Source organism: Erithacus rubecula (genome assembly GCF_903797595.1).
Source record: "Erithacus rubecula genome assembly, chromosome: 4".
In the NCBI taxonomy this organism is placed as follows: Eukaryota; Metazoa; Chordata; class Aves; order Passeriformes; family Muscicapidae; genus Erithacus; species Erithacus rubecula.
In genome coordinates this window covers 20,422,140-20,434,000 of record NC_136686.1, presented here as the reverse complement: position 1 = coordinate 20,434,000, position 11,861 = coordinate 20,422,140, and the positions used below count along the sequence as shown (strand labels likewise).

The window sequence follows — 11,861 nt, the reverse complement described above, 5'->3', positions numbered from 1 at the left end:
GATGAATGAGCAACCTTTCTGCTAAAAGTTTCCTATTTCCAAAGAAAATTGCTGAGCAGCAATTGTTTATCAAATGCCTTCTATTGGGCAGAGGATTGTGCTGTGACACTCTCAGCAGCTTAAGAGGAAGCACACCCCTCAGTACAAAAGGGACAACCTGATAATGAAAGCGTGAATAGGCTTGATGGTCTGCTAGGTTGGGTCTAGAGCTGCATGGACGTTGGAGTAGGTAGACTCAGCTCTGCAGCGCCTTCTCCTTTCTCCTGTACGGATGTGGTCTTCTCTAATCCAAGACTTTAACAGGTCACAGTTGTTACAACTACATCTCCATTTTCATTTCTTAATAGCTGCTCAGTAACTTGTTTGAGGTCCCCCACAGGATTTCAAGAGGGTGTTGAAATAATTGACTTTTAATAGCTAATGCTTGCCTAAATTGAGCATCAATTTTTTACTGAAAATCAGAAAGTTTTACTTCTGTACACTAGCAAGAGGTACAAGTGTGTTCACATGGCATTTGTCTCATTGCTCTTAAAATCCTCTTGTCAGACCTTTGCTCAGGCCTGGTAGTTTTCCATGTTGGCCTGTTTTTCAGCTTTTGCAGGAAAATCAGAGTGAGTACAGCAGACAAGACAGTACACCAAGCACACATAAGCTATTCCATATTTGTCTGTGGCTGGTGTATATCAGGAATGGGCACACAAGGCTTGAGAGGCTATGGCAGAAGGGCTCTTGTGTTTGCAGGTATCTAACTAAATATTGTGAATTGACAAGAGAAGTTGGCTCTGCAGCTGCAGGAGGGGCTTGAGTCCTGGACTTGCTGTTATGAGCTTCGCTTCTGTGTGCTCAAGTATTGGCAAGTAATTGCTCAGGTTTACATTTGCCTCGTAGTGGAGAAACTGTTCTGAACTCATACCATGTTTTACTGCAGTGGTCAAATCTAAGAAGCTTAAAAGCTCCTTTACAGTGTATTCCTCTACAGTGTGTGTGCTTAATATTTTTGGAAATATTTTTGGAAAACAACTGTCTTGGAAGTGCAAAGAACTTTTAAAAAGCTGGGCTGGAGAAGCTGCTATGCCAATAGCTGATGAATTGCCCACAGTAGGTTTTAGGGAATGCTAAGGCCTGGGGTAAATGTTATGTTAGTTATGGTAAATGTTTCATTTATGCTTTGTTTGCTGAGGGGTATATGCAGGTGTCTGCGAGATGGAGTTCCTGAAAGGAAAAGTCTGCACCCAAGGTCACATTTTCAGACTGTAGTATTTCAGGTTTGACAGTAGGAGGCATCTTGACATCAGTTATTTCTGGAGGAATGGCTGCAGACCTGCCTAGCATTTACTGAAACTTCAATAGCCGTAGCACATGTGAAACATTTGCTATAAATGCAGTGGTGTAAATACATATTTCAAGAAAAGTAAAGTAAAATCTCAGTGGGATATTGTAGTGTGCCTGTGTTGAATGTGGTTTTTCAAAATAGTAATGTAAAACATTTACAAAAGTTCAGTTTTGACGTCCATCTAGGAAAACAAAGTTTGTTATCCTTTACTGGCAAGTTCTGCACAATATTTTGGTTTTTTATCATGGAACTGTCAGTATTTCATCTTGCATAGTCTTGTAACTTTTGACTGATCTGGGTTTTTTTGGTCCTAGTGTGTTTTAAATGGCTGTTAATATTTGTTGCCGTATAGAGTACAAATTGAAATGGATGTTTTGCATGTTTGCTTCTGACCACGTGTTTAGGTGAATTTCACCAGGAATAAAGAGTGCTGTGAGTCTGTATATTAGCAGAGTATGTTCATCAGTATTTGGAAATGGGTTAAAAATCTGATATTCGATGCTTTGTCATGGAAGGGAGAAGTAGAAGGGAATTAGTCTCTTTTTCCTGTATGATGAAAATATTTGGCCTTCCACACTAGTCTCCATTTTTTCATTTGATTCATTGTAGTTTACTGTCAATACTGAGAACAAGAGATAAAGCTCACATTAAATTATATAGATACAGGTTAATGCCCTTAAGTGCCTTAAGTGTTACAGTGCAGTGTTGTGAGGTGGGGGAAGTTTTTTGAATGCTGTTACAGTGTAACATGTGGCACTCTAAAATCTAATGGGAATTTCCACACTACTGATTAGTGCGTTTACCTGGAATCAAATGGCTGTTTGCTTACAGCAATGGAGCAGCTACCAAAACTGAACAGGTGAATTGTTAGAAATTGGTCATCTGTAGGTTTAGTCTAGTATCCTGTGCCTTACATAAACTCAGTATTTTATTAAGCTGCTCTATATAGGTGAATGCATTTTAACCAATATGCTTTAGTAGGAGAGTGTCAAAATTGTGTGTCACGTGAACAGAGACCTCATCAGGAGCAAAGAAATAAGTTCAAAACACAGGTGAAAAGGCAGGAATTCTCTTATGTTGCTCAAGCTGTTTTTGAGACACCTTGTATTTGCACAATCAGCTGGAGATGTAGATATTTGTGCAAGGAAATTTAGGTTCAAATGGTGGTGAACTGCTGGTGGAGTCAATTGGTGAATGGTGTTCAGATCTTTTAAAAATTAGTGTGTGCTTCTGTTAAAATAGGCATGAAATGGTTGTGAGAATGACTTGTATCTTACAGCATGTCTATTCAGCTCTAAGGAGAGGGGAATATTCTTTATAAATGGATGTTTTTGGGTATTGATTTCCTTTTTCATCTTATTTATGGCTAGTCAAATAACCTTGGTTACTGAGTGTTTTCCAGTTACCTCGGGAAGGGTAAATCAGCTAAATTTTAATTGCTTTTATTGTCCTAAATTGTTTACCCCTCAACAATTTATCAAAATTAACTTTGAACTTCAAGAGGGAAAGATTATAAGAGGAAATCCTTTTTTAAAATGTTATCAGAGATGTACTCCATTGAAGCTATCATTATTGTTGATTTTTATTCTCTAATCTGTTAGAGCATAGCACATGCTCCAGCATGATCTCTTCCTAGCTGCCAAGATTGATGTGAGGAGGGTTTTTTTATGGCCATGATAAGTGTATGCCTAAAACCAGTGCTTCCAGACATAGTATGAATCTTCTAGCATTCAGTTTACATTGGCTTTGTCAGGCAGATTCAGCTATGTGGAATTTTGATTTGCATCTAACACATCAGAGGATTAAGAATTAAATAGTTTCATATTAACCTTAGGTCACTTTACTTTTCTACTCAAATTTATTCAAAAGCTAACCTCGGGGGAGAATCCAAACAATAAGCAAATGTGTGGCTGCAAACCAGAATGATAAAATCACTGCTAGCTGCTTGCCAGTTTGATTTTGACTGGGTTTTTTTCCCCCTAGTCTGCTTTTCAGTTTTCCGTAGGGTAGTGGTACGGATGTCTCTCTTTAGACATTAGTCAAGCTGCTGCAGAAAGTAAAGATTTTATATTAGCGGCTTTTATATTAGTTGAAGCGGCTTCTCCCCAAGCCAGCATAGGGATCAAGCTCTTGTACCAGATTCTTTCAGGCTTTGTTTTGTTTATTGGACCGATGAAAACTCCCACCGTTTTACTGGGCTTGAATCAACGACATGCAGAAGAGGGCCCTTTACTGCTCTTGCCCAAAGAGGCAGGCTGAGGAAATACGTTTCAAGTAAATAATGCGGGAACACCCCGAGGAAGGCAGAGGAGCGCTGTCGCGCATTTGCCGAGTCCTGGCAATCTGTGTTAGCCCAGCGGCGGTTCGGTGCGGCGGGAGCCCCTTGCCCCGCAGCCCCGCCGCGCTGTGCCGTAGTGGGCGAGGGGCGGGAGCCGTGCCGGGCCCGCCGCCGGGAGCGCAGCCCCCGCCCCGCTCCGCTCCCCATGCGCTGGGCTTCCCCGCGGCCGGCGGGCGGGAGGAGCCGCCGCTTCCGCTGGGTGTCACTCTGGGCTGGGAGAGGCGCGTTCAAAAGCGGAGGGGAGGGAAAAGCCCGCCGACAGCCCCGGCCGCCCGCACCGGCAGCGCCCGCCGCTCGCCACGCCGCGGCACGGGCGGCAGCCGCTCCGCTTCCCGCGGGCCGGCGCGCTCCCGGCCCTCCGCCTCGGAGCCGGCGCCCGGCGCAGAGTGCTCGGCTGGTGCCGCCTGCACCCCGAGCCCAGCCCCGGCGGGCGGAGGCCGGCTAACCCTGCCAGAAGGATGCTGGAGAGCGGCTGTAAGGCGGTGAAGGAGGGCATGCTGGAGAAGAGGAGCGACGGGCTGCTGCAGCTCTGGAAGAAGAAGCGCTGTATCCTCACCGAGGAAGGGCTGCTCCTCATCCCCCCCAAGCATCCCCCGCCGCCGCAGCAGCAGCAGCAGCAGCAACCGGCCGAGCCGGCGGCCAAGATCAAGGAGCTTCACTTCTCCAACATGAAGACGGTGGACTGCGTGGAGCGGAAGGGCAAGTACGTGTACTTCACGGTGGTGATGGCCGAGGGGAAGGAGATCGACTTTCGGTGCGCGCAGGAGCAGGGCTGGAACGCGGCGATCACGCTGCAGATGGTGCAGTACAAGAACCGCCAGGCCATCCTGGCCGTGCGCTCCACCCGGCAGAAGCAGCAGCACCTGGCGGCCCCGCACGGGCCGCGCCTCCGCGGCGCCTCCAACTCCGCCTAGGCAGGTACGGCCCCGGCCCCGGCCCGCCGCTGCGCTGCGCTCCGGCCCTGCCGCTGACGGGCTGCCCGCCTCTGTGCTCTCTGTCCCGCTGCAGGTTACGGGCGCCGAGCGCTTCGGAGACAGAGCGCGTTCGCGGCGGACCTGCACCAGGGCGCGGAAACTGGGCGAACGCCCGAGCTGCAGGTACACCGGAGAGAAGCGGCTCAGTAGCCTGAACCTCAGCCAGCTGCTGCTGCTGCCGCTGCTTCGCCGCCCTCGGTGCCGAGAAGCATTTCAAATCCATTATTTATGAACCTTGGAAAGGATCCTTTGGTGCGATGGGACTTCTAGGAGACATGATGTACTGTAACTTTATTTTAATGTATTTTATTTTATTTATTAGGGTTGATTTCTTTTGGTTTTGTTTTCCTTTTTATTTTTTTTTTAAGGCTTATTTGCAAGACATTTCTGAATGTAGGCCGTAGCAAAAAAAGTAAAGGAGAAGACAATATGCATGTTAGCTCCCTGAAAGAATGGAAAAGTTCTGGGTACTTCAACTGTGTGCAGTTTGACAAAAAAGTTATTCATTTTTTTCCCAAAATACACTATATTCCACCAGCATGGAAAATGTGATATGTGTTTCAAAATTTGGCTGAAACCCATACTGCATACGAAACCTATTTTCTCTAATGAGAGCAACAATTATAATCTGGGGCTTAAATGATTTTTAGAAATATTAAACGTGGTGGAAGATGATAAAAAGTTATTAATGCTTGGCTATTCAAAAAGGCAATGTTGCTTGTCATTCTGAGATTAAAACCAACCTGTTTAGTGTACGAGCGGAAAGAATCTGACCAACTTCTTTTGTGCTGCAGGAATCTGAGTTGGGTTCCAGCTGTCTGTGTGCTGTGCTTGCTCCTAGGCTGGTGGGCCAGAGCTGGGAAGTGTTCATGAACGTTTCTTAGTGTCCAAGGTCAGGGCTCCCTCTGCACGCTCAGTTTTTAAGGGATCTGGACTCTCAAGCTGTGTTGCATTTTCGTGGCATTTTAGCATCTTGCATTAAAGCAGTCCATAGTTTAAAATCCATTTTATGTATGTTTCAGTGTGCAAATGGATTATTTTGGTCACAGTTTTCATAAGCTAAAAGTTGCTCTCTAGCTGAGATGAACCAGATTAATTTTGGTGTTCAGCACTGTCAGACGTCGAGAGAGGTGTGCCATCTTGCCTCTAAAAACGTTGATGAAGCCATGAAGTTGGAAAACAAAGGGCTAATTGCACAGCTGGCGTGTGTTTTGCTGCCTCTTAGAAGTCAGTGGGAGTTTGGCTGCTGATGCTGGTGGGAGTGGGTGGGAACTCCTTGGCCAGTGCAGAGGAGGAGTTGAGTGTGGGCAGTGAGCTTTCGAGGACAGGGCCCTTCTGACGATGGCTGGCTTCACACTGGGTGCTGCAACCACCCAGCTTCTCTGGTTTGGATGAAATGGGGAGGCTGCAAGCAGGACAGAGCAATGACACCCATTATCTCTGCTCCAAGGTAAAATGTCAAAGCCATGGAGATATTTATTTTAGCTAGTGTGGTGAGGAAAATGGCTTTTGGCCCCTTTACAATTTTACATTAATATAAAGTCTTTTAAAGCTACACATAAAGGCTTTTCCTTTTGTGTAAATGAGGTGTAACTTGACAGCAAGAGCCTTACATTCTCAATGCAAGCTTATTTCTGTAAGTATTTAAAGCAAAAAGCTGGAGTGATACTCAAAGGAAGATTCTAGAATTCGCTGCTGTGTACATTGGTCCCTTCCTCTGCACTCTGTGAGGAGCCAGTTGAGGTCTGTGTTATCCCTTGTCTTTTGTTCCTTCCCCAGGTGTCAGGGTCACATACCTAGACCAACAAGACATGTCATGGTGCAGAATCAAAGCCCTCTGTAGTTACTGCTGAGCACTTTTCTTTGACCTGGCCCTTGTGTGTTGAACCTGAGGTGGTGGATTACAGCTGTCCTAACAAAGTCATTATTTTGCCATTAATTGAAATCGAAGGTGCCCCACATCTTCGAGGATTAGGTTCGCTGGCTTGGCAATCATAATTCTCCATTTCCACGTCTCTGTACATATGCCATTGTCATTCTGCTAACACTTGGATGAGCTGCAAGGGGATTCTCTAATGAGTTAGTCAAAGACTCACAAAATAGACTGTAATTTGTAATTTGGCTCTTCTCTTTAGAGTGATTAAGTACAGGTTACTGAGAAACTAATCCACCTTTTCAGGTATACAGATGTATTGCTGATCTCACCTACTAAAATGCATTTTAGCCTACTGAAGGATAAATGTAACTGATGAGAATTAATTCCTATTTGATCAGAGACATGTATTTCTCTGAGAGAGGCAGTTATTCTTGTCCTCAGTGGATGCAAGCCTCTGAATGCCACAGAAGTCTATGGATGTCTAAAGCTGAAATTTTACTGTTCTTCTGGAAGTACTTGTACTTTGATAGCTAAAGATGATCATTTTAGTGAGAAAATTGACATGAAGGTATGGGGAAACGACTGTCATTTTGAATTTGCTGTTCTTTTTCACTGGTTCAAGGCCAATACCCTGCTTTTATATTTCTTGTTTTAAGTTGGTCTGAAGGATGATCTGAAAACCTTTTGGACTAATGTAATTCAACAAACTTTTGTTGTGTGTCATTGCCTGCTGTGTTACCTGTTTAAAAACTTTGGTGTCAGCCAGCCTCCTAGTGTCAGAGGTGGTCACATCCCAAAATCTACCTTGATACCTTCAGCCTGAGTGCCTGGGATGGGTGTAAGGATCAAACTTGTGTCTCCCAACAGTCTCCTGGAAAATGAATGGGAACAAATTGGCTGGGGTCCCCTGGGGACAGTTGGACTGTGTGGCTCATGCACTGTCAGTATAAATAAGGCTAAATTGTCTGATGGGGACAGTCTGACAACTTTCTCACGCTCTGAATTCCACAGTGTGGGGTTTTTTGGGTTTTGGGGGTTTTTTGTTTGGGCTTTTTCTGTCTCTTGTTTTTTGGGTTTTTTTTCCTTGACTGATAGGAATTTTAAACCAATTAATTGTTTGATGTTATAAAGGGTGCTTCTGGGTTTTTTTTCTTCATCTTGCCCCTCTATTACTGCATAGTCTTCATTCAAATGTCTGAATTTAATACTCTCTATTATGCCTTGTAAACAATGGCCATGAAAATAGGTTCAGCACATCATTCTCCATCTTATTGGAGCTTTGCAAGTAAATAAATCAAGTTATCCTTCCTCTTCCAAAAAAAAAAAAAAAGAAAAGTCTGACAGCACAGGGCTGAAGTAAATTCATTAGAGAATAAGCAAAAATGTTGGTAAAACACATACAGGCAAATGTTTGGTGTAGTTAGCAAAAGTGGGGATAGTCTGTTCATAAAGAAGTCAAAATTACTTGTAATTTTAAAAAGTAATCAAGGGAAAGATTCAGCAGGCTGTGGTGACCAAGACAATTTAGGAACTGGGCGGGGAGGAAAGGAAGATCAGGTGGATGTTCTTTCTGTGGCATCCTGAAGTAATTCCTCTTTTTTAAGGTTCATGATTTTCAAATGCCAGCTTCTGAATTATGGCTGCAGTGATGTACAAAATGTTTTCTAGCATATCCTCTCGTGAGCAGAAATAACAGTGTCGTCAAAAAAAAAATTGTGTGTAAATATGACTCATAAATGATTTCTGAGAGATGTGATTTATTTTTCATATTTTTCAAGATACATTCCATTTCAAATAAAGAGGTATCTATTGAAAGAGCTCTCAATATGTTGGAAGAATGGTTGTTTGATGGGCTATTTGTGATGATTAAAGCCTGGTCTAAGCTTTTGTTATGTCTTAAGCTCAATCTATGAGCCTAAGAGGAACACTTTGAACCTGGGTAGTTACTCTTGAAGAACCACTCAGATGCTCCAATTAATCTTTACATATATAGCACAATTATGAGACTCGGAGTCCTCAGTTTTGCTTCTTGCAGTGTGTGATGTGTGAGCACCCACACCAAGTGTAGCTGCTTTCTAACACCCAGTGTCACAGCTCATGTACAGCAGGTCTTTGGGACACAGAATTCAGGCTCATCACTATTACCTGTAAATGCCTTGCTCTGTGTGACATTAGGAGTTTAAACTGAAGCATTAAATGTGCCTTATTTCTCTTTTTTTTTTCATATATCTTAAACATTGTGGTTGAATTTCAAGTAACCTGAAATTAATCCAGAAAAAAACCCCACTTCATCATCTGGCATAAACTCCAACCTGTTCTTTTCTAGCTTCATGGGAAAAGAAGTGAGGTATGACAAGAAGAATGTGCTGTTTTGGGCTCTCTGTAGAGCTGCAGCTGCTCAGATGCCTTCAACTCCCCTGACATGTATTTGTATTGCAGCAGGTCCTCATTTTCAAGCATCTCCTGAAGGTGTATTACTTTCAGTGACACAGTGTGCATTGACCTGGACATGTTGGTGCTGTTTGCCTTCACTGGGAAGGTGTCAGTAACCTCTTCCATAAAAAGGCTTTTACTGTAACAAGTACATGTTCTCTTTTCAATAGTAAACACCCAAAATATAGGCATTTGAACCTAATATTGATATGCAAATTATAGCTTAAAGATCTGACCTCTCACAGGTGCTGGTGCTCAGCAGTTTGAAAAGTCAGTTAAGCATCTCTATTGCCTATACCCATTATTACCCACTGTTGCTTACAGCTGTTAGAGGTATCCCTTATAAGCTTCTAATAATAGTGGTAAGTGTCTCTGTAAGGACATAAATATACTAGAGCAAGAGTTTTATAATTTGTGGTTGTTTCTGCTCCATCATCAATGGTGACATCTTTACAAATGTGCATGAATACATGCTTCTCTGCTTTAACTTTTGATTAAGAGGATGTGAAATAAGACTGCTTACATGTTTATGGTACATATGAAATGGTCCTAGAAATAGGTGCATTATTTTCCTAATGGGGAATATTGTCTTACTAGCATTTTCTCTCAGCTGAATTACAATGTGGGGTGCAGAGAGAAGATCTGGATCTGATTCAAAGTTCATTGAAATCAATCAGAATTTTTCCAGACTGGGACAGATGTTGACCTTTTTCACAAATGATGGCTGCTTCTCTTTTGATTTAGAAAACCCAGAATGAAACCCCTCAGAAGGATGACCTTTGCAGATGATCTATGTCAGTATTGATGTGGGCAGGGAACACTGATATTCTGGCCTTTCATATTTCCCAATTAAATTATGGGGAGAGGAAGATGAAATAGTCCCTATACTTTTTTGAGCAAAACAAGATACAAAAGAAGACCAATCTAAATGTGTGTGTCCCCCTTCCCCCAGATGAAGTCTAGACCTGAATGTAATTTCACTGAATTCACAGCACAGCTGAAAGTGAACAATTTTCTTTGTAATTGAACCCAAACCAGAACTAAATGAAAGCCTTTATTCCTCTGATTGCTTGTTTCTAGCAGGAACATCTCAGTCCTTTTTAGAAAGTGCCAAATTACTTTCCACACCTACCTGTATTTGTTTTTTTTAATAAAATCAACCATCGTAAATACGTTCCACTTAGGTCTTTTATAAATTTGAAATAAGATTAAAAAAAAAAAGTTATAAACAATGCCATGGGTGTTTGTTTTTTCTGTCTTTCCAGTGTGGGATTTTTGGTGTGTAAGGTAAGGACCCTGGTATAGACTTCTCTCAGTGTTTCTTTGTGCCTTCTGTGCTGAAGATGAGCAGGGCAGAGGTGCCTTGGTCCTGCTAAGAGCTGCACATCCTCAAGGGGTGTTCTGGCACCCAAAGGACCTGGGAGCTGCTTGGGACCTCAGCATGGGGGCTCAGTTACTTGTGGAGCCTTGGCCTAATGGTGCACACTGAATTTACAAGGAAAGGGACATCAGCTCCTGAATGAAGCACTGGGAAGTGAGGCTGTACGACCAGCTGGCATCTGCATGAAGCTTGTGCTCTGCTTCAACAGCATGGTTGGATTGCAGCACCTACAAGTTTTTGTTAAAAGACTTGTAGGAAAAGCCAGAGTGCTTGGGGATTTTTTGGTTTTGTTTAGGCCTTTGGAAAAAACATCAAAGCAGAAATAGTATCCCAGTACAGACTCACCACGGGAACTTTAAATTAGCCACTTTTACAGCCTTTCCTGATCTTCTCTAGATGTCTCTGGCTATGCCAGCCACCACTGTAGGGGAAATGATCAGATGGGGGTTTGATTTACCTTTTGTGTTGTATTGTGCTATGACCACAGTGGATTTTGCATAAACAAAATTTTGAATGACCCTGCTTCCTAATCTTTGCCTTGCAATAGTTTGTGAGCAGCCATAGTAGATGAACTGAACCAGTAAATATGTATAGAATGACTAACCATTACAATGAAGCATACAGTCCTCTGTGGTCAGCAGACCATTTCAACTGAGACGATTTACCCCATGTTTTGTAAGGCTTCCAGTGAGATGAAGAAATCACTGTTTTTGTTGTTAAGATCTTGTCTGTGTTTTGTAAATATTTCTGATATTTATGACTGTAGGTATGGCTTCAATTCTAACTCGTAGGAGGAGGCTCAAGAACTGGGTCATATGCCATCTAAGAGGAGATTATTTCATTATTGATAACTTTTGTTGGGTTTTGAGGTTCAGTCTTTAGGACCTTTTGCACCTACTGTCATTTACAAAGGTGGAAATAGAGCAGTGAATCTGCAGCTCAGAGAACACATCCAGCCTGTTCTTGGGTTGGATGCCAGAGCCAGGGTCCTTTGAGGGAATGGCTCTCCATGTAGCAGTGTGCTTTGGAGCTGGGCCTGGGATGATAATTCTCTGTACCACAGATAGCACCTCTCTGCAAGGCTCTCAGCCCACTTGTATATCATATCTCAGTTTTAGAGAAGAGGAAACTCGGGACTGGAGAGCCCGTGCTGCCTGCCCAAGGTCATGCCTGGGGAGCCAGAGAGCAGTGTTCCAGCCACAGCCAGGGTCCCTGTCCCTCTGTGAGAAGTGCTGCTTCTCACAGCAGAGCCTGATTCATTTTCTGTGCTTGGTAAGACCTTCCTGCACACACAGTGAGCTCTTGGATGGAGACTTGATTGAGTGACTGCCTTGCCATTTACCAGCCTTAAAGCTTCATTGTGTTGCTGTTACTTGCTCCTTGGAGGCAAGAGCAAGGCAGACACACTTGGGCTTCACTTGGGATTTAGCAGAGTCTTGGATGACTTCAGATTATTAAATCAGCTTCTGGCTATCCCCAGCACTAGGCATTGTGCAAACAGCGTACTAGGAACGAAGGGATCTGTG

The 11,861-nt window shown here is 43.4% G+C and overlaps 1 protein-coding gene across 1 annotated transcript; it reads left to right on the top strand.

Annotated features, from left to right (window-relative positions):
* Positions 1 to 3,510: 3,510 nt before the first annotated feature.
* PHLDA1 (pleckstrin homology like domain family A member 1) lies at positions 3,511 to 4,657 on the top strand. The gene is given in 2 exon segments (XM_079304990.1): positions 3,511 to 4,139; positions 4,142 to 4,657. Coding segments are annotated over 2 exon segments (969 nt in total). The 5' UTR covers positions 3,511 to 3,614; the 3' UTR covers positions 4,586 to 4,657.
* Positions 4,658 to 11,861: the final 7,204 nt, after the last annotated feature.